This window comes from Centropristis striata, chromosome 1 (assembly GCF_030273125.1).
Source record: "Centropristis striata isolate RG_2023a ecotype Rhode Island chromosome 1, C.striata_1.0, whole genome shotgun sequence".
In the NCBI taxonomy this organism is placed as follows: Eukaryota; Metazoa; Chordata; class Actinopteri; order Perciformes; family Serranidae; genus Centropristis; species Centropristis striata.
Genome location: NC_081517.1, coordinates 11,010,015 through 11,036,233, shown reverse-complemented (window position 1 = coordinate 11,036,233; position 26,219 = coordinate 11,010,015). Strand labels below are relative to the sequence as shown.

The 26,219-nt window shown below is 41.1% G+C and overlaps 2 protein-coding genes across 4 annotated transcripts; both read right to left on the bottom strand.

The window, feature by feature from the left end:
- Nucleotides 1-215: 215 nt before the first annotated feature.
- Nucleotides 216-5,644, bottom strand: dpy30 (dpy-30 histone methyltransferase complex regulatory subunit). Of its 3 annotated transcripts, XM_059337126.1 has the most exons (6): nt 5,450-5,642; nt 4,796-4,907; nt 4,026-4,066; nt 3,144-3,191; nt 1,916-2,058; nt 216-375 (listed from the first exon to the last, which is right to left on the bottom strand). In XM_059337126.1, the coding sequence occupies exons 3-6, from the start codon at nt 4,041-4,043 to the stop codon at nt 303-305; spliced, it is 282 nt and encodes a 93-aa protein (XP_059193109.1). In that variant the 5' UTR covers nt 4,044-4,066; nt 4,796-4,907; nt 5,450-5,642; the 3' UTR covers nt 216-302. The 3 variants fall into 3 exon arrangements, with proteins under 3 accessions (XP_059193109.1, XP_059192947.1, XP_059193029.1); XM_059336964.1 differs by lacking the exon at nt 4,796-4,907 and having other exon boundaries at nt 5,450-5,644; XM_059337046.1 differs by lacking the exon at nt 5,450-5,642 and having other exon boundaries at nt 4,796-5,441.
- An 11,061-nt stretch (nt 5,645-16,705) lies between these two features.
- LOC131969186 (3-oxo-5-alpha-steroid 4-dehydrogenase 2-like) lies at nt 16,706-24,338 on the bottom strand. The gene is made up of 5 exons (XM_059330367.1): nt 23,561-24,338; nt 20,680-20,843; nt 20,083-20,184; nt 19,858-20,008; nt 16,706-17,077 (listed from the first exon to the last, which is right to left on the bottom strand). Exons 1-5 carry the CDS (start codon nt 23,845-23,847, stop codon nt 17,008-17,010), a joined length of 774 nt encoding a protein of 257 aa, XP_059186350.1. The 5' UTR covers nt 23,848-24,338; the 3' UTR covers nt 16,706-17,007.
- Between the last annotated feature and the right edge of the window lie 1,881 nt (nt 24,339-26,219).

Below are 26,219 nucleotides of genomic sequence, written 5' to 3'. Positions count from 1 at the left end.
AAAATGGATGGAAGAATAACCAGAAAGGCAAAGGCTCAGCCAATGATCAGCTCCTGATCAAAGACAGTCTGGAGTTACCTGTAAGTGCTGTGACAGTTAGAAGACGTCTGTGTGAAGCTAATCTATTTACAAGAATCCCCCGCAAAGTCCCTCTGTTAAAAAAAAGGCATGTGCAGACGTTTGGTGAGTTAATATATAAACAAACAGAATCGGATTCTTGTTTCACATCAACACGTTTATTCTGAATAAAAAAAACAGTCTAACAGATCATAAACAAACATCTCCTGTATGAAAGCTCCAGATTAATTTCTCTCCTCAAACTGGGACTTGTTCTTGAGCAGGAAGGCAGCCAGGTACTCGATGGGGTTCGGAGGTCTGGGGACGCATTAAAAACAGACTCAAATTCAATCACAAATAAATGATGTATGACATTAATGTCTCCAGTTCAGGAGATGATTGATCTGTCAGCTGTTAATATTCATTCAAAATGAAGCTGATGGATTCATGAGCTGTGATTTAAAAAATGATTGGTTTTCGCCAGGTCACCAGAAGTCACAGGAGTTAGAGCCTGATGTCCTGTTGATGCTACTGTTACTGAGCCGCTCATCACATCAGATACTGTGTGACAGAAGAGAGCTGGAGGCGGGGCTCTGTTCATCTTCTATGGTGACGGCCCCACCTGTTTTCTCACACTGATGACGTAATTGTCTTGTTCCAAGGTGATCAGCCCGTGCCATCAACCTGACCTGGAGCACCTGGGCCCGGTGTTCCAGCTGGATAAAAAGGGCGGCTGGCTGTCAGCTCGCTCTCACTCAAGCAACGTGTCTTGCGTGCGCCACAGTGTTTACCTTTCGGCCGACTGTTTTTACTTGCTGATTTGATCGTTTTGTCAATATTTGCTTTTCTACCATGGGTCAGGAGGCTTCGTCGTTAAATGTCTTTTGTGTTTTTTGTGTGATCTAACTTGTGTTTATCAGACCTTTTATGCTATAGCCTGTGTACTTCTGTTTACTGTCTTAATTACAGTTATAAGCTACGTGAGTGAAAGCTTTATGTCTGTGTACTGACTGTTTAAAGTACAGTTATAAGGAAGTCGTGCTCTCACATAGAGCATCAAAAATAGAACAGACGTGTGATTCATGCGTGGCCGAGCGTCTAGATGCGTCTGAAACGGAGCACTACGGAGCCGTTGCAGGTTGATTCAATGACGCGTATTACTCGCAATGAAGCGACACGGACAGGCCCAGATTTTGGGTGTTAGCATTTCATTAATTTCCACTTCACAACATCCTACCTTACATGATCATTATACCCACATTTACATGACTGAAACCACTGACATACACACCTCATGCTTGTGTAACTTTATTTAAATACATCTGTTTTAATATCACCTATGCACTGTGTCTCTCCTGTTTTTGTCATCTCCTTTGAGCTGGGTAATGACACGGGTATGAAAGCTCTTCTGCATCTTTTGTTCCGTGGAGCAATGCTCTAAAGACTTTTGCCTCCTAAAGGTGAATAAAAGGATTTTATCATTGGGCTTTTCTACACTTTCCAAATGTTATCGGACCAAACGGATCAAAGAGTCGTTGGCTCTGATCTAGAGACGTTTCTTTACTGGGAAACTCTCCGTGTTCCACTGTTTCACCTCCAGCTGAGAGCAGTCTGAGCTCTGCAAGGGGGTGGAGCCTGAGCTCTGCTGGGGGGGGCGGAGCTTGAGCTTCTTCCTCCAGATAAACTTCTCTGAACAGATCTGACACATTATGATAAAATTTATTTTTGTCTTTATTATAGAACTCTCTGCAATGACGGAGAGAATATTTACTGTACATCAAAACAGATTCAATCATGTTCTGAACAGAGTGCTGCCTGTGCAGCCTGAGAGACGGCGCCCAGGGCGTGGAAGCCTCACCTGTCCTTGGCGAGCACCGACAGCCCCTGCAGCAGGATGGGGACCACCGTTTGGTCCAGGTAGGCCCGGGTTGGCAGCGCCTGCAGGTCCACCTTCTGCTTCGACATCTTCTCTGCACTCGCCTTCTCGTTCTCCAACGTCCTCTGAGGAGCAGCAAAGCATGCTGGGAGTCTGTCTGACATAGTGGCCCTCATTTATCGAACAAGTCTAGAAACGAGCGCAGATCTGAGCGTATATTTCGTCTTGCGAAACCGAAGGATGCAATACGGCCAAAAAGAGGATTCCCACCCCCACCCCCCAAAGTCATCTTTATTAGCAAAGTGCACCGTTACAAATAACAACAGGAGGAAATGGGCATATTACAGAAATATGCAGCGACGGGCTATTAGTTATAATTGCAAACAAGGTCTGTGAATATTTTACATTTGGACCACAGACTTAAAAGTTTTCACAGCTTTTTGGTTGAAGGAGGTAAACAATGTTTTAAAGTAAGAGGCAGAAAGTGAAAAGCTGACGTCCAACAGCTGCAACAAACAAACTGCTGTTAGCAGAGTAGCAGTGGACCATTCAACTACCTAATTTATACATTGTGATATATAAAGCCTAATAGTATATATAATATCCAAATATTGTTATTATTACAATGGAGAGATATTATTCACTTCTTTACATTTAGTTATAATTCTTTCCCAGTCAGAGGAGTGTGTGGCAGCGCTGATTGGAAATGTTTCTATTCAGGCAGAACCACTGGTGGAGGAGACGCTGACGCTCCGGTGTCCAGCAGGATAACAGTAAATAGCAGAAGACAACAACATTTAATAGCCTCATCTAGTATTCTGTTTTTCACGATCGCAGGGTGTTTTTATTTAAAGTATGTTTTCATGATAAATGATGTAGCCGAAACATACTTTGATTGGTCACCATTAAAAAACAAAACACGGCAGAGTTTTATCAGTTCCAGGCATCGACACAATAGTCTAAGATCAATTCTCAGACTCAGACGTGTGGACTTCACGCTGACTCAAATTTGCGTACACGAGCTGGGAGCAGACTGAGATCTGATCGTACCCTCCGCTCACGTCCAGACTGATAAATGCCGAGGCTTGCGCAGAAATGATCGAGCCCACTTTACGCTCACTTTCTGTCGTACGCTGGTTTGATAAATAAGGGCCAGTGAGTGTGTGTGTGTGTGTGTGTGTGTGTGTGTGTGTGTGTGTGTGTGTGTTACCTGGATATTTTCCGTCAGGCCGTACTCTGCGTGAGGGTTTTCAGACACCTGCGGATTCATGTTCAGGAGTTAAAAAAACCACCAACAAATCATTATCTAATAAATGTGTAGTATATATATATATATATATATATATATATATATATATATATATATATATATATATATATATATATAAAAATACACACACACACACACACACACACACACACACACACACACACACACAGGGTTTGCATGTTCTCCCTATGTAAGCGTTGGTTCTCCGGCTTCCTCCCACAGTCCAAAAACATGCACTTGTCCAGGTGAACCCGCCTCTCACCCAATGTCAGGTGATTAGCTCCAGCCCCCCCAAGACCCGAGGAGGAGAATGAATGAATTTATACACAAACACTGAACAAAAACACAACACTTTTGTTTTTGCTTTTCATGAGCTTAAATCAAAGCTCTCAGGCCTTTTCTCTGAACATAAAGGCAGATTTCACACTCGCACTTTGACTTGTTACAAAGAAAAAGTCTGAGATTTTTCTTTGGCATCAAAAGTAGAAGTCAGTCAAATATTTTTTGACAAACTTTGTTTTATTCATTGGTAAAACAGGACAAACATCAAGAGGAAACCTTCAGCTTCTATTCACCAAACTAAATATTTCCCTTCTTATACAAGTATAAATACCCAGATTTATTGGCTTTAATTTTATTCTGTTTGTGTTCATTCATTCAATTAATTGTCCCCTGCCTGTGTTTGGACTGAAGGAGGAAACCTGCAGAACACACCAGGACAGCCTGCCCAGCCCAAGGTACTGAGTGGTACTGAGTAGTACTGAGTAGTACTAGTAGTATTGACTGATACTGAGTAGTTCTGAGTGGTACTGAGGTACTTACAGGAGTGTGTCCCTCCATGGACTGATCTGCGTCTGTGTGATCTGAAAGACAAATGTACACATTAATATTATACATTAATATCATACATTAATATTGGAGCTGTATTTGACTTTATGGTCATGTTTGGTTGAGGTGTGGAGGTGAAACTGCTGCTCTGATCCTCTCACTAAGTTTAATGATGTGAACACAGAAACAAAGGAGAATAATGTTTTAATGGCAGGTTCAGTCTCACTTCACAAACTGCTCAGTCGTCATTTATATTTCAGATGTTATGGAATAATAACAGATGGAGCAGAAGAAGCAGTTTGGTTTCATCTTTTAACATTTTAACTGGATCCAGCAGCAAATACAGGTACATCTAAAAAAAATGAATATTGTCTAAAAGTTCAATATTTTTTGTCAATCATTTCAGAAAGTTAACCTCATACATTATATAGATTCATCACGCGTAGAGCGAAATATTTCAAGCCGGTTTTTCTTGTCATTTTGATGATCTCGCTTGGAGATAATGATAACCCAAAACTCCGTGTCTCAGAAAATTAGAATATTGTGGAAAAGTTCAATATTGGAGTCCACAGTCAGTGGTGATTTGTGGTGCCATGTCTTCACTTTCAGTTTCACACAGCAGCAACCCAGCGTCCTTAAAATTACCGAGTTTTGAACGGAGCAAAGGTAGAAAGAAAGTCCCAGGTTAATGGTTTTTAAGATTTGCTAATACTAAATCTAATGTTGCCGTTTTTACCAACAGAACTTAAAGGTTTGTAACTCACCTTCAGTTCGCTTCTGTAAACTCCCAGAAGGAAAGAATCGCTTAGACTGCAGATTTTTTAAACACAATTTGGTGCAAAGAAACTCCAACCGGGAAGCTGCGAGTGTCCGGCTCTGTTTTAATATCAACAGTAAATCTGTTAAGGTTAATTTATTATTCAAATACTCAAATATGAAAAAAAGCAGCTAAAACAGCGTGAATGACACGTTTATTTCCTCCAATTTGTCTTCACCGCTAACAGAGCCGCTAACCAACCAAACATCATTCTGATTTTACTCGATTTTAGATCAGCGAGTCCCGTCAGCCTCACTGCTGCTAGAAACAACATCCAGTCTTTATTTTAACTCGATATTAACTATCATACTTAAACCCGATATTAACTATCACACTTAAACTCGATATTAACTATCATACTTAAAGTCGATATTAACGTGGTGTTTAAATCTTCACTCTGCTGTTAGCGGCGGTAAGTTAGCTTAGCATCACATTAACGCTCTCTGTGCAGCGAATAAACCTCATTAACGGGTCAAATTTGCTCCTGTGGATTAAACTGCGTTATTAAATATTAAAAATCAGACCGGAAACACGCAGCAAATACACAAAAATACAACTAAAACTGTAAAAACCGTGAATCAATGGTCAACAATTAACTTACCGTCCGCCATGTTTGTTGTGGATACTAACGTAAGATGTCTGACGCAGCGTGCGTGCTGACGTCGATTCTGTTCAGCAGTTACGTACAGAAGAGATCTCTAAGCCGCGCATGCCCGGTTTGAGCAGACACACTTCAAAATAAAAGCATGAATGAGGTCATCCGTGCTATAGTAATAATAACAATAATAATAATAATATATTTAATGATAATGGTAATGGTAATGACAATAATAGAAATAATAACATTAATGATGATGATAATAATAATAATAATAATAATAATAATACATCCATTTTCCTCCGCTTATCCGGGGCCAGGTCACGGGGACTGCAGGCTAAGCAAGACATTCCAGGCGCCCCTCTCCCCAGCCACAACGTTCAGCTCCTCCTGGGGGACCCGGAGGCGTTCCCAGGCCAGGCGAGAGATAGGCGGATGTCTGAGCTCCTCACCATATCTCTAAGGCTGAGCCCTGCAGCCCTATGGAGGAAGCTCATATCAGCCGCTTGTATCCATGATCTTGTTCTCTCGATCACTACCCAAAGCTCATGGCCATAGGTGAGGGTTGGAACGTAGCTGGACCGGTAAATCAAGAGCTTTGCCTTCCGGCTCAGCTCCTTCTTCACCACGGCGGTCCTGTACAACGCCCACATCACTGCTGACACCGCACCAAACCGCCTGTCCATCTCACGCTAGAGGGGGCAGTCCACCATTTTCAGGCAGAGAACCATGGCCTCAGACTTGGAGGTGCTGACTCTCATCCCAACCGATTCGCACTCGGCTGCAAACCGCTCCAATGAGTGCTGGAGGTCCCGGTCTGATGAAGCCAAAAGAACAACATCATCTGCAAAAAGCAGAGATGCAATTCTAAGGCCACCAAACCGGATCCCTTCCTCCCCCGGCTGCGCCTTGAGATCCTGTCCATGAAAACCGAAAAACAGAATCGGAGACAAGGGGTGTAGTGGAAAATCTTAAGAGACAGCAAAAGTTTCTAGAAAAACAGCCCTGTGCGGGATTTATTGACAAGTATCACAAAACAGATACAATATTCAGGATAAACAGCAATTCCCAGTTTTCCTGTTACTCGTACCATTATACCTAATGTTCGTGTGACAGGTCTCATGCTTTCCTGTTATTGTTCTCAAATGATGCAGTTGGATTTCCTCAATCAGAGCTGCTCATATCTTAGTCAAGCAGGAGTTTCCTGTAAAGAGACTGTGACTGTTGCGTCATGTTAACCCAGCGTGCAACCACCCAAGGTAGTTAGCATAGGTAGTTAGCATTAGTATATCATGCTCTGTCAGATGCAAGAAAGCAAGCGGCAAAGCATCAAGCTTTTCCTAATTTCCAAATTCCCCCCTTCCACAGTCTTCAGAACTGTGGAGTTGGGACTCATCATCATCATTAACAACATGTCATGAGTAAAATCACCTTTGGTATTGTGAGATGTAATTTCTAATTAAACATATGTCTGTGAGTTTACAATCACTTTATAGTCTTAAAAACAGTTGTAGGAGTTGTTTAAAATGCTTATTATAGGCCTATCTGCTCTTTTAATTCCAAAAACCTCTAGCTAATAACTTTCTTCCCTGGGAAAAAAAGAAAAAGTAACATTGGATCAGAGTTTACGGAGTTGTAGGGGCGGGGGGAATGTGTGTGTGTGCTCTGTGAGTGCCGTCGTATTGTGTGTGTTTGTTTCCTGTAGGTGTGTGCGTATGCTTCCAGTGTATGTGTGTGCGCTCCGTCAGTGTGGACTGTGTGTCTCTTCCTGTTCTCTGCTTAAAGCATTTTAACTGCTCTCAACTTTAGCTCAGCATCTATGTACAACATGTATTTACAAATAGACACAGAGGAGAACCTTCAGGGCCTTCTACGCCTTCAGAGAAGGCCTTAAAAATTCTAAACCAAAAAATATGAGTATCAAATAATCTATTTAATATTTAAATTAATCAATTTAATTTAATACAATACATTTAATACATTTGCTCTCATCTATGTTCTAAAGTTAAGTTTACTGTCAAGTTCACATCAGCAATGAAAGGGTTACTGTTATCCAATCAGAAATGTCTGTCTCCATGGAAGCCCGGTTAGCTAGCTCATTACTTGGTTAGGACTTCACGAATCTCGGGGAAGGCCAAGCTATGCATTTTGGTTTGGAGAGTGATGGGAAAATTGACTAATCACGGTTTGATTTTAAGTGGGCGGGTCAAAAACAAAAGATCGTAGGCCTTCGTGAAGTCCGAACAGCGGGCAGAGTGGTGAGAGCGGTTGAGAGACGTTGTGGCTAACTTGATAGCATTGCTTTTTTCAAGGCGGCCTTCCACAGAAAAACTTAAACTTAATAATAAAAAATGGAAGACCAACTCCAGAACTGGAATTAAAAGAAAAGTTAAGAAAGTGGAAAGGCATTTCAAGACCGAAAATAATCAGCGATATCCATGGATGATGGGCTGTAAGAAAACAAACAGGCTGTACTGCTGGAGTGTTTACTTTTTACAAGTGACAAGTCATCCACCTGGGTCAGCGGTGGATTTGTCAGCCTTACAAATCTGACAAAGTCATCCCAGTCATCTGACATAACCTGGCCATCTCTCTCTCTCTCTCTCTCTCTCTTTGTCATTCATTCATATTTCAGAGCGGACATCGCTGGCTCTTCGTCGTTTTTGACTCTGTACAGCAACAATAATGATAATAATGATTATAATAAGTGTGCCCCCAGACCCCCCTACAGTGGTTCAGTTTGCAATCATGGTGTATGTTTTAGATAGCTAGATGCAGACGCACAGAGGCATGCGTAAAACAGCAATTTTATGTACGTTTCTTTTGGATTTTTATGCCGATTTGGTCAATGTTTATAAGTCTTTTTCCCCACATGGTTATATCTTCTAAAGTTGCAACAAGCGGGGTCGGAGTGTATGATTAAAAAGCACCACGGTCTGCTTCCCATTCACGCATTGCCTCCTTCAGATGCCGAGACTATCTGTTTATTAGTTTTAAAACATGAAAAATGCAAAAACAGGAGCCGGTCAGACTTCTGAAAGCCCAGGTGTACGGCAGAATTTTAAATGTATATATCTATGATTTGGGTTTTTTGAGGCTCCAGAGACATTGTTCCATATGGCTTCCCAGTCTAATTCTTGTTGAAAAGAGAATGCTTGTCAATATTATAATGAGATACCAACTCTTGGAAGCTGAGTATAGCACTTGCCCCACTAATGTCCTGCAATGTGTTAATACCTTTAGCTTCCCAGTGTTTGTTGCCGAATGGTTTTCCCCCAGACAAAAAGTGATTTTTGTTCCATAATCGGGATGATTTACACCATATGTTTTTAAGTGCAAGAATATTTCTGCCGCCCTGAACACTTGAATCATATATGTCAAAATTGGACCATAATGTAATGCACATTTCTTAATAGTCACACCTGTGAAAAGAAAATCTTTTAAACTAATTGGTGCTATTAATTCTTCTTCTAAACTTTTCCATGATGAAATATTGTCCTCATTTATCCAGTACCTGAAACTTCTTAGTATAAATGCCCAGTGGTATAACTTAAAATTAGTAGAAGCTAGACCTCCATCCATCGTGCCAACCTGAAGAGCTGACCATTTTAACTGTGGTCGCTTACCATTCCACACATAACCTCTTAGCAAGGTCTCTAATTTTTTCCAATATCCAGTTGGGGGTACAAGGGGGATCGTTGAGCTTACAAAGTTAATACGGGGTAAAATATTCATTTTGATGGCCGAAATACGGGCAGGTACTTAACTTGGTAAATGTTTCCATCTGTTTATATCCTCCTCAATTTTTTTCAAAATTGTGGAGTAATTTAGTTTCGACACCGAGGTAGGAGAAGTATTTATTCTAACACCCAGGTATAGGACCTCCTTAAGGACATTAATCTGGACTGGTAGAGATACTTTGTTTTGATCTGATTTACCTTATACCCTGAAAGATATCCAAATCGCTCTAGTACTGTTAAGACGCATGGAAGTGTTTGCCAAATAGACCAAGGTGTCATCAGCATAAAGTGATATTGAATGTGATGTTGAACCAATTGTAATTGGAGAGATTATGGGAGAATTTCGAATGAAGTGTGCCAGGGGTTCTATGGATAATATAAAAAGTAAAGGGGACAGGGGGTCTCCCTGTCTTGTGCCCCGTCTTATGTCCAACAACTCTGACATACCTCCCCCAACACACACTCTGGCTGAAGGAGTAGCGTAAAGAGTTTTAATCATATTAATGAATTTATCTCCAAACCTGAATTCTCTCATTGTCCTCCAGGGAAATGGCCATTCCAGGCGATCAAACGCCTTTTCAGTGTCTAAAAACAAGTAAGCCACTGTCTGGTGGAATTTTATGAGATGCGCTAAGTATGTGTAATAGCCGACAAATATTATCAGAGGCAAGACGCCCCTTGACGAAACCTGTTTGATCAGGGCTTATAATGTCCCCTATTACTTTCTCAAGTCTTCTAGACAGCATTTTGGAGAATATCTTGAGGTCAGCATTTATCAAGGATATTGGACGGTAGTTGGCACACTCTAGGGGGTCCTTACCGGGTTTAGGAATAACTGTGATCAGGGCTGTGTTTAGGTCCCTATGAAAGACACCCTTTTCGATAGCGTAAATTAAAAGTATCTAACCATACTGGTCCAATTATATCCCAGAGTAATAATAAGTAATTCCTCCAATGTCATGGCAGAATCTAGATATTGGATATCTTCTGCTGTCAAAGTTGGAAGCTCCATTCCACTAAAGAAATTGGAGAAGTCATTTTCTGTGGGTGTTTGTCCACCTGTATAAAGGTCCTTATAAAAATCTTTTTTTTTGCGATCAACTTTTTATTGACACCTTTTCAGTAACAGAGATATGTGAAATAACCTTATAAAAATCTTTGAAAGTCTCAACAACTTTCTCTGTTGACGTCACTATTCCCCTCCTAGCACATCTGATAGCAGGTATCGCTCTCCCAGCTTCCTGCTGCTTAAGGGTTTATGCCAGCAAGTGATTCGGCCCGCTACCTTCAGCGTAATATTTGTGTTTGGTTACGTGTATCATATATTCTGCCCTGCGTCTTAGTAGACTTGCCTGTTTTGTTTTAAGATGATTTTCTGTTGTTATGTTGTAATTTTCCTTAAGATCGTTCCCCAGGAACTTACATTCTTCCTCTAGGGTGTATTATTATAACACTTTTAAGTACAGATATTATAACATCAGTCACTCCGTCAGTCAGTCAGTCCTTAGTATGAGTCAGTCTGGGATTTGTTCACTTTTGTATTTAGACTTTTCTTTTCTCAAACATATTGGATTTCTTGAGTGTACCATGGAATGACACCCTTCTGACATCTTGTCCAATTGATCTGTGTCAATCATCTAATTTTGATTGTGAGGTCTGTACTTACGCACTTCTAACAGGTATCCATATTAATATGATATTTGTTATTTTTTGCCCTTTATGTGTAAATACATGTTAAATATGCTGAGCTAAAGTTGAGAGCAGTTAAAATGCTCTAAGCAGAGAACAGGAAGAAACACACAAACGCTGACCACACTGACAGAGCGCACACACATACAACAGACACACATACACTGGAACTGACGCACACACCTACAGGAAACACACACAATACAACAGCACTCAGTGGGCCTCATTCATGAAACGTTAGTAGATTTGTGCGTAGATTTGCACATAAAAGCCTACGCTACTAAAAACCTACTCCGGATTCATGAACGCCGCGGGAAACTCAGATCTGATCGTAAACACGTGTGTATGATCATGAATGCCAATCCATCGTAAGGTGGCAGCGCGCTCCCGATAATCAGCAATTAGCATGAACCCCGCCCATGAATTGCTAATGACCACCATATAAGGAGGTGTGTAGAGGCATCCTGTCGACCTGTCAGTCATGGCACAAAGAAAAAAAGAACGAGAAAGAAAAAAGAATTTTTCCGAAGCGGAGATTGAAGTTATTTTGGGAGAAGTGGAGTCCAAAAATTTTTTTTTATTTTCATCTGTTAGTAGTGGTGTGACAGGGACAGGCAAAGCGAAAGCGTGGAGGGAGGTGACGGACGCAGTAAATGTGGTTTCTGTAGTGCAAAGAACTACGTCCGAGGTTAAACGTAAATGGTTTGACATTAAACTTGACGCAAAGAAACGCATTAGCGCACACAAAAAAAGTACATCTGCCACAGGAGGAGGACGCTCAGAGTCAAAATACCCCGTTGGTGCGCTCTACAACGGCCCGAGTAGCCGCGTGCGCCTCATTGTATGCTCCTGTGATGTCTGCGGGCTGGCCAGTGGGGTCATAAGCCACGGCGTCAGTGGGTAACCCCTATCCCCTATGGATATAGAAAGGTAAGTCCATATATAACACACACATGTGATTATGCAGGCTATATTCTTACCAATGAGCCAGCCATCTCTCACAGCTCCATCCTCCAAACGCGTGCCAACTGCGCAATTACGCAGGATGAATGCGTCATGCGTCCCACCGGGCCACCGTGCCACAACGTTTAACAACACACACTTTGCGTCACAGATCAGTTGCACATTCACGGAATGAAAGTTTTTCCGGTTAATGTAAGCAAATGCATCACCGGATGGAGCCTTGATGCGTACGTGTGTGCAGTCTATGGCACCGATAACACCTGGCATGTTTGCAACTGCGCTGAACCCCTGCATTACTTCTGTCTGCCGTTGTGCGCCGTATGGAAATTGGATATACTCTGGCATTAATTTAATGATACCTCTGAGAACTGCAGGCAGGATGCGTCAATTTACATAGATAATTCACAATTATGAGTTTAATCTGAATCTTAATCCCGCCAATTGCCAACTAATTTAACTAAATATGTTATATTTTTTAATCGTTTGTCATGTTTATATCACATGTTTCAAAGGCATCTGCGTATTGTGTACATATCAGAACGCATTATGAATTAAAATTGTAATTTCCAACAGTGACGAGCATTATTTATATGCGTTCTTAAATTTACACAAGCACTACGTGTGGTCAGCAGCATGTGTAGATTTTGTTAGTAGCTACGAAAAGATCGGAGCTACTAAAATATTGATGAATGCGGAGATGCACGTAAATTTCCGTCTGCGAACGGTTTACACACAAATTCGTTCTGCTCACGTTTCATGAATGAGGCCCAAAGAGCGCACACACACACATTCCCCTCGCCCCGACAACTCCGTCAACTCTGATCCAATGTTTTTGGGACTCGGGAGGCTGGAGCCGATCAGCTGACATTGGGCAAGAGGCGGGTTCACCTGGACAGGTCTCAGACTATCACAGGGCAGACACATAGAGACAGTCATGCTCTCATTCACTCCTACGGGCAATTTAGAGTCACTAACTAAACCTGAGCTGCACTTTGATTTTGGACTGTGTGAGGAAGAAATCAATTACTTATTTTCAAATAAAGTTGTACTGAACGAAGGATGAACAGATAGAACAATAATAGAACTGAAGCAGGTGAAAAGCGTTTTTCACGTTACACAAACAGGCTCTTGATCCAAACAGACACTTTATTTATATAGCACATTTATAGCAAACACAAGGTTTCCAAAGTGCTGCACGAAAAGATAAACACAATACATAGATAACATGGTAAAAGCACTCCTGAGGTCCTTGACAACAACCCAGTCTCCAGGCTGGATGTTGTGGAGTTGTTGGTTGGTTCAGGAAGGGCAGCTTTCATCTTTGGAAAGATAAACTTGCAGAACATGGTTATTTACACAACAAAAAATATTTTTTTTGCATACAATGATCTATTTATAATATTCACCATCTCCGACAATGGGTCAAATGTTGGGTCAAATGTTGCCAAAAAAGAGGAACATTTTTGGAAGTACTGGGAGGCCGTCTGCGTTCACCCAGACTACAGATAAGATTTGTGTGCACCCTTTATTTCGTCATAATGCTTTCTCTCTGCATCAGCTCCTGTCTGAAATAAGGAAACATCATTAAGGAAGAAAACATCATTTTGGACAGAAAAAGGGCACCTGCAAAAATGGGGGAGGCTGGAGACAAAGCAGCTGCTTTTGCAGCAATTCTCAGCAGTGTTTGAGGTTTGCATTTACATATTGCAACAGATGCTGGCAGGAGTAATGCAGACAAGAGGTTAATGATGAGAGGTTTATGAGCAATTGGCTTTCCTGTAGAAGTGAGAAAACCACAGTTTTTTTTCCATAAAGCATGAAAGTTATGACACACATTGAAAACATACTGAGAGTCAGTGTAGACTGTGATGTTCTGTCCTGTTCCTAAAATGAAAGTGTGTTAGTGGAGATAATTTAGCTGCCTGTGCAGATGGGTTGTTAGGCAGTCTGGTTGTTAGGCAGTCTTGCACTGTCAACTATACTGTGTTTATACAGCATGACACACAAGGAGAAGCATAAGATGGATCTCTTATGGCTGAAAATATCCACATACCGCATAGCATTAGAATTAGGAAGGGGTGTTAAAAGAAATCATTGTATGGTTTTGACACAGTGTCAAACACCTCCAGACAGGACTGTGGTCCTCATCATGAAACTGTAGGAAGCAAAATTGATTGTTTTAAGAACAGTACATGTAATCATCACGTTCTGAAACAAAAAGGTTAAAAGGTTTTGTCGGGTCCAGAAGTCCTAAACAAGGAGAGGCAGACAAAGCTTTTTTAGGTCAGTGAAAGCAGTGTCTGCCTCAGTAGTCTAAGTCAAAAAGTCAGTCATGGCCAAATGTTTTTCCCCATGTGTGATGTCATACAGGGGTTGGGAGATCTCCACAACATTTTTTTAAATCCATGGACGGCAATAGCCTGTTAAATCTATAGAGTACATCATTTGTTTGTTTTTATACATGAAGAATTTCCTAGATGCGGTCTGGACCTAATTTGCGGCCTTCTAAAAATGATTAAATGATCAAAATAATGTACCAATTGTGATATGAGTTGCAACTTTGTTTGTGATAGTTTATGACCATTTTCCAGAAAACAACGCAATGACACTGTATCACTTTGTCAGTTGCTTTTTGTAGCAAAATACACCAGAAAATTACCAACATTGAATAAACATACAACCACATGGTGGCTGCCAGGTTTTCAGCTACAGTCGCCACCAAAAGGGTGGGACCGGCACCCTGCCATAGGTGTAACTTTGTTCATTTTAATTGAAAATGGAAGCAAACCGGAACTGTGAGTCAGTGTGAACAGCAACGCTAAAATGTGCATTTGCTTAACCAATCATTTTACATTAAATACATTAAATACCTTGGGCATGAAGTGTTAACTCAGGGGGAGCATTTGAAATCCTTAGTTAAATGTTTTGGTGTGTGTGTGTGTGTGTGTTCTATGTTAATGTGCTGCTCAATGCTCTGACCTACGCCTGCTGTCCCCTGTTGCTGTGTTGTCTGGACTCCTGGAGAAATTGACAGTACCTTCGGTGGCCAAATTCCTCTGTCTATTGTTCCATCTGTCCATCTGGTTGAGGGGTGGGACAGTTACGGGAGATGTGTCCATAGACATGACAGTTGTAGCACTTCAGCCGGTTTTGATTTCGGCTGCCATTCTCTCCTTGAGGCCTGAACGGTGCCCCTGGTCTCCTTCTCCCTCAGATCCTCCATTGTTCTTATTCCTCTCAGCCTGTAAGGTTTGTGTCCAGGCGGTCGATGTCGTTGTTGTCTTCCTGCAGATGCATGTAGACATAACTTGGTTCTTGAGGTCCAGCGGTGAAGATTCCAGAAAGAGGGTGGACAAATCACGAAACAGCATTTGCTCTTCTTCAGTGTCCAGGCTTTCTGCTCCTTTTGCCCCGTGTGGAGGTGTCCTGGCTAGAGGAGGGTCAGCAGACATGGAGACAGCGGCATATGGGGCAGAAAAAGCTCTCTGTCTTTCCCTACATTCTCTATGTTCCTTCTTTTCATACATACACCTTCCTTCTTCTCTTTGCTGTACCATTAAACATTTTACTGACTTAGCTTCTCTAAATTTTGCCTCTATTTCCCATTTCTCAGAAGCTTGCCAGTCAATCTTTTTCTTTCCTACTTTCTGTCTCTCTTCTAGCATAATCTTACACCTCCTCAAACAATCAGTACTCAGTGTGCCTGTTAAAGGCAATCCCCCTGAGTCAAGTTATGCCATAATGGAACATTTTCAACCACATTTTTTTCCATCTCCTTGCCATTATTTTAACAGGGCCTGTAAGAGGGTCAGATAAATGTTTTAATTTCCCCATTTTGTTCCCCGTTTTACTCTCTGGGGCAGGTGTGCTTCAACTTTCAATGGACTTTCACACACAAAAAAAACACTCACTCTGATCGTTCAATACACAGTATGGTCAGATCTTATCATACACACACTAACTTTGTGTTATTTCTTTTTTTCTTTTTCTTTTCTTCTTTTTTCTTAAATATAACTTTGGTACCAGACCAACACGTTTTCCCTGCCCGAAACTCAGTGGCTTTTTACACGGACAGGTTTCTCAACCCCCCAGGGGAATTACGAGATGCTAAACATGAACTGTCTACCTTGGATTTAAATACTACAAGCAATGATTAATAACACCGGTACCCACGTATTAAAGTGGATGGAGCGTCCGCTGTCCCGCACCGTAGGGATCTCCAGGTGGGTCCTGTCCTCTGTTTGTCAGAGCGGAATTACCCTGTTTGCCGGCGCGTACCTGTTAATCCCTCCCGGTGAAAGTCAGCGGAACGTCCAACCCTGCCGACAACGCCAAAATGTAGTTGCAGTTTCTTCCCAAAATATTGAGAGTGTTTCTAAGTCTCTGAAGAAAAATGCAGAAAGCCGGTGTGATCAATCACGGAGACAGTCCTCAGCAAACTCTCCCGACACAAGAAACTTTTCTACCTTATATACAGATTTTCAGTCTTACATGATCAAAGAACAGGAGATAGTTACAGATGAAGTGACTACTTAATGTAGTTAGCATACAGGAACCAGACATTACAAAGTAGTGAGAGAAACTTCAAAGAAACAATAGAAACGTGGATTGGGAGCCAGTTCAGATCCATGTCATGCAAATCAACTTCAGTAGGCTTGTCTGCCCATTTGTCCATGAGGCATGATTTAATTCACTGTGCTGTTAATGTTTATTGTTTAAATATCAAGAATCTAATACTATTTTTCCACAAAACCCCCGGAAGAAACGGAAGAATAAAATCTAGGATTAAGCCCCGTGAATAGTATATAGTGTGCTCTTTCAAGGACACTCAATAAATAAACACATAACTAAATGCAAAAGATACACATACATTTTATATTTTATTCCTCCTATTTCTGTATTAATTTATTTATTTATTTATTTGTTGATTCATTCATTTCTACATTTTCATTTATTTAGTTATTTCCTTTTATTTTGACATTTCCACATGTATTTATTTATTTCTACATTTATTCAAATTTTTTATGTATTTACTTATTTATTTCTTTAATTCTACATTTTTTGTCCCTCACAGAATACAACATAGTTTATATGATGATTATATTTAAAAATCTGCAAACTAACGGAGGCGTGTGAAGATGATGATGGTGATGATGATGATAATGAAGATCAGAGGAGGAAGGGGATGACGGCTCGGCGGCTTTGTGGATATTCCTCCTTGAACCTGTGATGGTAGTCTCTGTAACACAGGTCACATGATCATTTCATCACCAACTATAACAGAATAATAATAAATGTTGATATTAATATTCACGTTTGTAATTCTTCTGATCCCGAAGCCCCTAAATGACTAAATATCCAGGCAGCAGAACACGACTCATATTTAAGATTAACATTACATTTTTATTATTTTTACCATTATTTTTTTCTCATAAATTTGTAACATTTTTTTCATACATTTTATTTTTTTCAAGAAACTCACCAGGTACATAAATATACATAATACATAAATTAATGCCAAATATACATGAACATTCTATATTTTTTTTTATTTTATTAGTTATTTATTTATACATTTTCATTTATTTATTTACATTCTTTTTTACATTTTGTCATGTATTTATTTATTTATACATTCGTTTGTTTATTTTTACATTGATTCTATCTATCTATTTTTTAAATTAAACTATTTATACATATTCATTTATTTATTTTCATGTTATTTTTTGTATAAATCAATTAATTCATTTATTTTTATTTATGTAATTTTTAGTTGGTTATACTGTTTACATATATGTATATCATAGACTGTATAAAGTATGGACGTAGCCTCCGTGACATCACCCATAGGGTTCTATACAAGCAGCAACCTCTGGTCCTGAGCTGTGAAGCCCTATGCAGAAGTACCAAAAACTGCAATTCCTCGACCTGCCGCTTCAGGCAGGCTGCTGAAGGGAGCAAGTTAGATTGACTCTCATGTTAAAATGTCCGATTTCACAGTAGAAATAAACGTGTTTACAGCTTGGTTCAAACGATGCCTCTACTCTCAAAAGCTGATTCCCCCTTCCATGGCAGAGCTATGGAGCATTCTGCTGAAGAGTCTTATCTCCCTCCGCCGAGCTGAGACGCAAAGGAAAAGTGGCAGAGAGAGGGCCAGCAAGCAGGCCGCCTTCATAGCAAATCCATTTGGATTCTCAAAGCAGCTGCTGGGGCAGAAGCAGCGTGGGACCCTTGTTTGCCAGGAAGAGGAAATTGACCAACACCTCAGGGCCACTTACAGCAACAGCAGAAGGGAAGAAGAGCTAGGTCCCTGCAGAGAGCTAATTACACCTCCTGAGCAATCCATCCAGTTCAGCATTAAAGAGCCCACTCTGGCTGAAGTCAGGGACACGGTCAGGGCTGCACAGACCAGTGCCATACCAGTGGAGTGCCATACAAGGTATAAAAGCAGTGCCCAAGACTCCTTCCGAGGCTGTGGAGACTCATACGGGTAATATGGCGGAGGGGTAAGGTATGCAACATGTGGAAGGTGTTTGGATACCGAGCGAGGAGAACGCGAGTAACATCATGCGGTTTCGCACTATCTCTCTATTCAGTGTGGAAGGCAAAATCTTTTTCAAGACCCTTGCAAAACGGATGATGGAGTACCTCCTAAAGAATTCCCATATTAACACCTCCATGCAGAAGGGAGGAGTTCCAGGCATGCTGGGCTGTTTGGTTACCCAGTTGATTCGGGAGGCAAGGGAAATTCGAGGTGGCTTGACCTTGCCAACGCCTACAGTATCCTGCCGAGAATCCTGTGGCCACTGCTAATATATTAAGTCCCAATGACCACGGCGGAGGGCTTCGAGTGCAGCATCAGCAAGTTCCTTCGGAGGTGGCTGGGCCTGCCGAGAAGCCTAAGTAGCATCACCCTTTATGGGCATACCAACAAGCTTCAACTTCCATTCACCGGCCTGTCAGAGGAATTTAAGGTAATGAGAGCCAGGGAGGTGCTTTTGTACCGGGACTCAGCTGACACCAGAGTCTCCTCCGCAGTTAGAACAGGAAGGAAGTGGCAGGCTCAGGAGGCAGTCGAGCATGCAGAACAGAGGCTGAGGCACAGCCTTCTTGTAGGCTCTGTGGCAATCGGCCAAGCGGGACTAGGCAGCATCACAAGGCTCCGCTACGACAAAGCTCTGGGGAGAGATCGATGGCAGATGAACCAAGAAGCGATCCGTGCAGTCGAAGACGAGGAGCGTTGCAGTAGGACAGTGGCCATGCGCCAGCAAGGAGCTTGGACAGATTGGGAGCATGCATCTACACGGAAGACCACCTGGTCGGAAATTATGGTGGGCCTGGGGAGGCAGCTCAAGTTCCCGGAGCACATTGTGACGACGTCGCTCGGATCAGATGTGGTACTATCATCAGACTCCTCAAAGCAAGTTGTGCTCCTAAAATTGACATTCTCTTGGGAAGACCGAATACCTGGAACTGGTAGGAACTTGCAGAGAGAACAGTTGGAGGGTCCACTGCATGCCAATCGAGGTGGGCTGTAGGGGGTTTCCTGGTCTATCTTTGCATAGAGCACTCAGGCTCCTTGGCATTTGTGGGTTGCTAGAAAGATAGGCCACCAAGAACATCTGCTAAGCAGCAGAAAAAGCTTCAAGGTGGTTGTGGATCAAGAGAGGGGATCCTTGGAATAGCGCGCTGCTTGGACACAACCTGGGGTATGATCACTGCGGCTGGGTCGCACAGGTGAGGGTGTCTGATAATCAAAGACCCGAAACACCCTATGACCTTGGGTACAGGGTGATGTGTCACATGCCACACCTTTCAGGTGTTTACAATATATATATTGTATATATGTGTATGTGTATATATATATATATATATATATATATATATATGTAGCTTGTGAGGTAAAATCATTACCAAGTTAGGCTTAGGCTTAAACTTCCAGTAAATTCCTGCTGCGCTGGCAATAAACATATATGGAGCATATACGTATATATACCATAGATGAGGTATGTGACGTACAGGTGGTGGTGGTAGGCTCGGGGCCCGATGGAGCAGGCGGTGAAGAAGGCAAAGGCGAAGGCGGGCAGCGACCAGGCGGCGACAGCGTAACCGCACCACTCCACAATCTCCCCAAAGTAGTTGGCTCCGGACACGAACTCAAACATTCCTCCTGGCGGAACAAAACACGGAGAGATTATTAATGAGAAAAAAACAGAGCAGAGAGAGCTGCAGGACGGGACACACCGCGGGGTATCCGGTACACTGTCTCCCCGGGTCGCCTCAGGCCGCGCAGGATGTGGTCGCTGTGCACGTTGATGATCATCCCGACCACAAAGAGAAGAGAACCTGCAGAAAAAAGAACTTATCATGAGATGGAACGAGACTCTGATTCACATCAAATACTGTATGATAAGAGAGGTGGAGCAGCAGATGAAGCAGCAGGTGGAGTAGCAGGTCGAGCAGCAGGTGATATATCAGGTGGAGCAGTAGGTGGAGCTACAGGTGATATAGCAGGTGGAGCTGCAGGTTGTATAGCAGGTGATATAGCAGGTGAAGCAGCAGGTGGAGAAGTAGGTGGAGCAGCAGGTGGAGCAGCAGATGGAGCTGTAGGTGATGTCGAGGGTGGAGCAGCAGGTGATATAGCAACTGATGCAGCAGGTGATACAGCAGGTGGAGCAGCAGGTGATACAGCAGGTGGAGCAGCAGTTGATGCAGCTGGTTGAGCAGCAGGTGATATAGCAGGTGATGCAGCAAGTGATATAGCAGGTGATATAGCAGGTGAAGCAGCAGGTGGAGCATCAGCTGAAGCAGCAGGTGGAGCAGCAGGTGCAGCTGACTGACCTACAGCCAGGCGAAGGTGAGTCTCCCAGGTGTGTGTGAAGGTGGAGCAGTGCAGCAGGTGGTGTCCCTGCAGGAAGCCGTTGAGCGAGCAGAAGACAGCGGCGTAGAGGACGATGGACATCGGGACGGGGCGTCCTTGGAACAGCAGGGGGAAGATGAAACTCCTGCAAAAAACGTCCTGTTTGTTTGTTTGTTTCATGTCGTTCTTCCTCCAACATTTTAATAACGCTTCAATTATTGTCACAAATTAATATTTCTGCTTTGTATTACTTTCCTGTTTCATTTCATATCAAGAATTGTTGACAACCACAAATATGAATCTGTAGATGTAAGTCACTGGCATAGTGAAATAATAAATCAATACACATTAAAAAATGTTTTATTAAAGCATCACGTCTGATCAATAAATGATGCCCACATTCATTTCTAATATATTTAACCCTATAAAGCTGAATGTATCATATTTGACACATGCAGTACCTGTATAATCCACCAGGGATCAGTCATTTATGCACCGCCTCCACCTTCAATCAGTGACCCACATGTCATTTTTCAAGAATATTATTGTCAATTTTGAAAAATAATATCTATATATTAAATTATATAATATCATCATACAATATTTCATAACTTAATTTACAGTAAAACTGTGTTGACAATGTGTGTATCAAATTTGATATGATCGGTATGAATGACAACTTATTTGAAAATTTGTCAATTGTCATTTTTTTTGCATTTCCTACATTATGCATTAAACAAAGCAACATACATCTTTTTCTCATTTAGGTAAACTAAGTAAAGGTTTAACTGACATAATGAGGTAAATTTAGAGTAAAACTGAGATATCTCTCGAACAATTCAAAGAAATATATAATTAGTTTCTTTTGGTGTGTATTTTTAGATGGCAAAAAAATTGAGCATTGCAGATGTGTTGAAGATAAACAAACTGAGCAACAAACTGCACAAAAATACCAGATGTAGCAAAAATAATCTGCTGGTTCCACTGGTGTATCCGTCATTGCTGCATGAAAACTTCATATCAGCAGATGTATGATGTTGTGTTTTATGGAAAAAATATATTTTGCATGTTCGAGGAAAATGTTAAAAGGAAAGTCAAAGTCTTAATAGATTAAAAATATTAGGATTTATATGTTTTTGTTAGTTCAAGAAAAACAAACTGTGAGCAACAAATTGCACAAAAAGACCCGATGTATCAAATATGATACGAGGCTCTGTCAGAGGTGACTGTTATATTCCTCTGCGCAGGAGCACTTTCAGTAAGTCAGCCTGGTCAGTAAGGAGTGCAAGTGTGTGGAACTCAGTACCTGAGGAGGTTAAACTGCTAACAACATACAAGACCTTCACAAAAAAGTTGAAATTGTGGCTTATCAACACCTACAGCTGCCAACACTAAAAGATAAGCCTGTTGTGTTGTTTTGATGTTATGATAAAATGTTATGTTGTGATGTTGTATGTGATGTTGTATTTTTTCTTAATTGTATCGTAACTATATGTATTTTGTATATTGTACTTGTTTTTTGTTTGTTGTTTTTGTTTGTTTGTTTTTTGTTTCGTAATTCTCTGGCTTTTTTAACCATGTACAATCATGTGTTTTATGAAATTGCACTCTCCCCTTTTAAATAAACTAATAAACTAAATTAGAATTCATGTATGCAAATTGATGTTTAATTTATTTATTTTTAATTTGTCAGCAGGTTCAATAAACAATTATTTCATGATTCAGGCTTTATAGGGTTACAATTTGCTTTTTATTGTGTCATGTATTTATTCTTTTATATTTTGGCAACTTCCATCTTCCATATTTACAAATTCTTTACGGGATTTTTAAAAGCTGTTGTGTGTTCCTGTTATCTGAGGCTCAGAATCACAAACATGAAACCGGTTTGATCAGATTCATGTTTGTTTCTTTAGTTTTTATTTGTGTGGCCGTCAACTTGTTGTTGACTAGCTTGGATTGTTGTTTTTTTGTCATATATTTTGCAGTAAGTGCTGTTCATTATTAGAATTATGTATTTTAAAAAGAATTATCACAGCCAACAAGAAACTTCAGCATCAAAACTTTTCACTCTGACTTGTTTTCATCGAAACAATAAAACAAGCCTGTTCTACTGACTTTAACCACAACAATAATCATTGACTTATTCTATGTTACTTGAGAGGTTAACTCCTCTACATTTTTCTGACAGCTTTAGTTACTTTACAGGTCAAGATTTAACATAAAAAAAAACAGTTTAAAATGATTCGACATTGTTATAAAAAGTGAGTTATTGCAGAAATAAATACATAAATGCGTAAATAAACGCAAAATACACGTACATTTTATATTTTTACATGTAATACATTATTCGGGCCACGGGGCAATCGCACCGAGCACTGGTCCCATACAGCAATAGCTGTAGGGACCAGTGCTTGTGTATCTGTAACTGTAATTACAGCAAAGATCAAAGGCAATCAGAGCAGAGCAATCAACAGAATTAACTGCCACCAACTGCCAATGTTGGACAGAGGTGGACAGACTTGAATTGCTGGCCTCGAACAGAAAGCATTTTTGGCAAAACCATAATACCTATCATTGATCCGACTTGCAGATCATTATAGCTGGGACTTTTTAGCTGGAAAACACAATTTTGTAAATAAGTGTAACAGTGTGGTAACACCCATATGTCCCATAGGCCTATATGGGTCAAGGAACAGGTTAAAATCATTCGACATTGTTATAAATTAGTCTACATACCAGAATATTAAGTATTTAAATGAGCCAACCGAGAGAAAGTTAGAATAGGTCCACTTCTTTACTTTTAAAGCCTGCTCCTGCAGTCTGCAGAAAAGTAATCTGATTACTCTCCCACTGCGACCTGACCTGTGGAAGTAGTGCAGCATGAAGGTGCAAAGCAGCAGCGTCCTCCCGGTGCCTCCTCCTCCGCCCCGGGGCTCCCCGCCGAGCAGCAGCAGCAGCAGCGGCAGCAGAAAGGACGGAGCCTCCTGCAGCAGCCAGCCCAGCCGGGCCGGACACAGCCGGCTACCCGCCGCCGTGTAACGGCCATACTTAGCCGGAAGTTTGCCGCGAGTCTGGCGTAGCAGGTAGCCCACACCCACCAGGATCAGGGTCCAGCTGAGGGAGGACACGGCGGCGACCTGACACTCCATCAGCCCGGAGACACTGAGAGGAGAGGAGGAGAGGGAGGAGGACAAGGAGAGAGGGGGGAGAGGAGGAGAGGGTGGAGGAGGAGCAGGAGGAGAGGAGGCGGAGAGGGGAGAGAGGAGGAGCACTGTTCTGTCTTTATTATTCAGTCAAACAGCTCAGAGAGAAAAAACTTTCCACTCTAATCTGTGTATCATCTGTTCAATCCATATCCGTTTGGAAATTTAAAACACGGATAACGAAAAGTAACTGTTTTTTCAATAGTCCAGTCCAGTTTCATTTACATTATACATGATAGCCTACAAAAGTCCCACTTTTCTCTTTTTTGTTTTAAACACATTGCATGACCAGTATATCAAGTATGAGGATAAGGCCTGAACGTTGATTTTGAAAATGTACATTTTGGAATTTAGTGGTCATGTGGTCAGGATTCTATGACCCTGGCTGTGACCTCTTTCATTAGATCCATGTGGTTCCATGCAACACGCAGCTGCACAGGCACGCTTTGTCATTGATTACATTTTAAACATGGACACATGCACACTTTTTAAAGGCAGAAGGAGGGTAAACTTAAGGTTGGAGGATATGGGACAAAATGCACTTTAAAAAAAAAATTCTGTTCAACTCATTTCCCATCTTCTTATGTTAAAGGATACATGGAAAATAAAAATGAGAAGTTAAAAATCAATTCATATCACATATCACACAATTTCTTTACTTGTTGGAGTAAAAAAAAAAAAATGAAATCAAACTTGTTATTTCGTTTTTCGTGTTTTGATTTCCAAACGGATATGGATTGAACGGAAGACACACGGATTCACTCTGCTAACAAGAAATTATTTATTGTGAGGGAAATTAATTTAAAATATATATAAATTACAGTGAACCCTGATGTATTTATTTTTGCTGAGTTGGCTATATATTTATGTTTCCATTTTATTTTTCTTGTTATTCTTTTGTTTCCACTTCATTGACATGGTTCATGTGATTGTAAAGTCTCAACAGTGTTTCTGTGCTGCAGATACGACTATCTGTTTTGAATGAGTGACATTCTCTTCATTCCAGATAAATCGGCAGCGGGCCTGTCCCAGTTCCTGCTGCAGCCACTCTACACACTGAGCCAGCGCAGCTCAACTATTTATCTATAAGAGAGGGCATCTCATTAACAGCTGATGGAAGAAACATGAGACAATAAATAAAAAAATAAAAATATATATATATATATATATATATATAAATAATTACCAGTTGCCTTTTAACTTGTGGAAGGAACCTGTCAGGCTTGGGCAAAAAGGAGGACTCAGATGCAGATAGGCAGCGGTAACGACATGTTTTATTTATCTGAACAGATTTCTCTTAGACAGCAATGATAAATAAACAAGCTATGAACATCTAGAAGGTCCGAAGCCACACCAAGAACACAAAACAAACACAGAACAAAAAGCGCTCCCGAAGGAGGAAAAAATAACTACTCTGATCTTATAGGAAATACTCTATGAAAAATTAGAAACAAAACAAAATCACTCCGAAGAGGAAAAGCACACAGGCTAAGAAACGATCTACTCTAATCTATGTTACAAAATTTACAAACAGAAAACGCTCCAAAAGGAGGAAAACAATGCTACAAAAATGACTCTGACTTTGAAAATTAAAGAAACTAACCAGAAAACTATGAACAAAAAATCACTCTGTATCAGAGGAAATGCAATTCAGAAAACAAAACTTGACACACTCGAGACAGGACTGTGAACAAGGCTGGACGCATTCGACAGGATGACGAAATACTCTGGCAATAAGGACAGGGGAAGACAAAGACTATATACACACGGGGGAGGGGAACACAGCTGGAAACAATCAGGAATCAGGGAAGAAGCCAGACCTGACACAGGAGAAAGGGCAAGTGACCTGAAACGAGAGGGAAGTTACTTTTCAAAATAAAACCGGAAGTTACTTTTCAAAATAAAACCGTAAATTCACAAGACAAAAAAACCAAGACAAGACATCCCTGACAGTTTCCTTTGGAAAAGTCTGCAAAGTAGGGTCAATATGTCTTCCTGGAGGTCATGTGACAAATTAAAGCATTGCTATTGGTTCCCTATACTCTTCTGTCTTTTTTAAAGTATCGCATCACTCAAAAACATGCATTGTAGAAATTTGACAGGCCAAAAATGGGTATGTTGCCTGAGGGCAACACTGTGCCATAGAGGGTTAAACCACATTCATGCTACCATACTTACCAAAACCTTGTACAGCCTGCTCGCTCTACACATACTCAGCACCTGGTCAAAGGTGGAATCTGGAACTGCCAGTCTGCTGCAAGACTGAGTTAATCTCTGACTTTCTTGCACTCACTGAGACAAGGTTAACACCAACCAAC

Coding starts and splice junctions, on each gene's coding strand:
- LOC131969186 (XM_059330367.1), bottom strand. CDS start 23,847: ATGGAGTGTCAGGTCGCCGCCGTGTCCTCCCTCAGCTGGACCCTGATC. Junction 20,185..20,679: donor TCACCTTCGCCTGGCTGTAG/GTCAGTCAGCTG, acceptor TTTTTTCTGCAG/GTTCTCTTCTCTTTGTGGTC. Junction 17,078..19,857: donor CGAGCCTACCACCACCACCT/GTACGTCACATA, acceptor CCTGTGTTACAG/AGACTACCATCACAGGTTCA.
- dpy30 (XM_059336964.1), bottom strand. Junction 3,192..4,025: donor CCATGGAGGGACACACTCCT/GTAAGTACCTCA, acceptor ATGAATCCGCAG/GTGTCTGAAAACCCTCACGC. Junction 376..1,915: donor TCGGTGCTCGCCAAGGACAG/GTGAGGCTTCCA, acceptor ATGCGTCCCCAG/ACCTCCGAACCCCATCGAGT.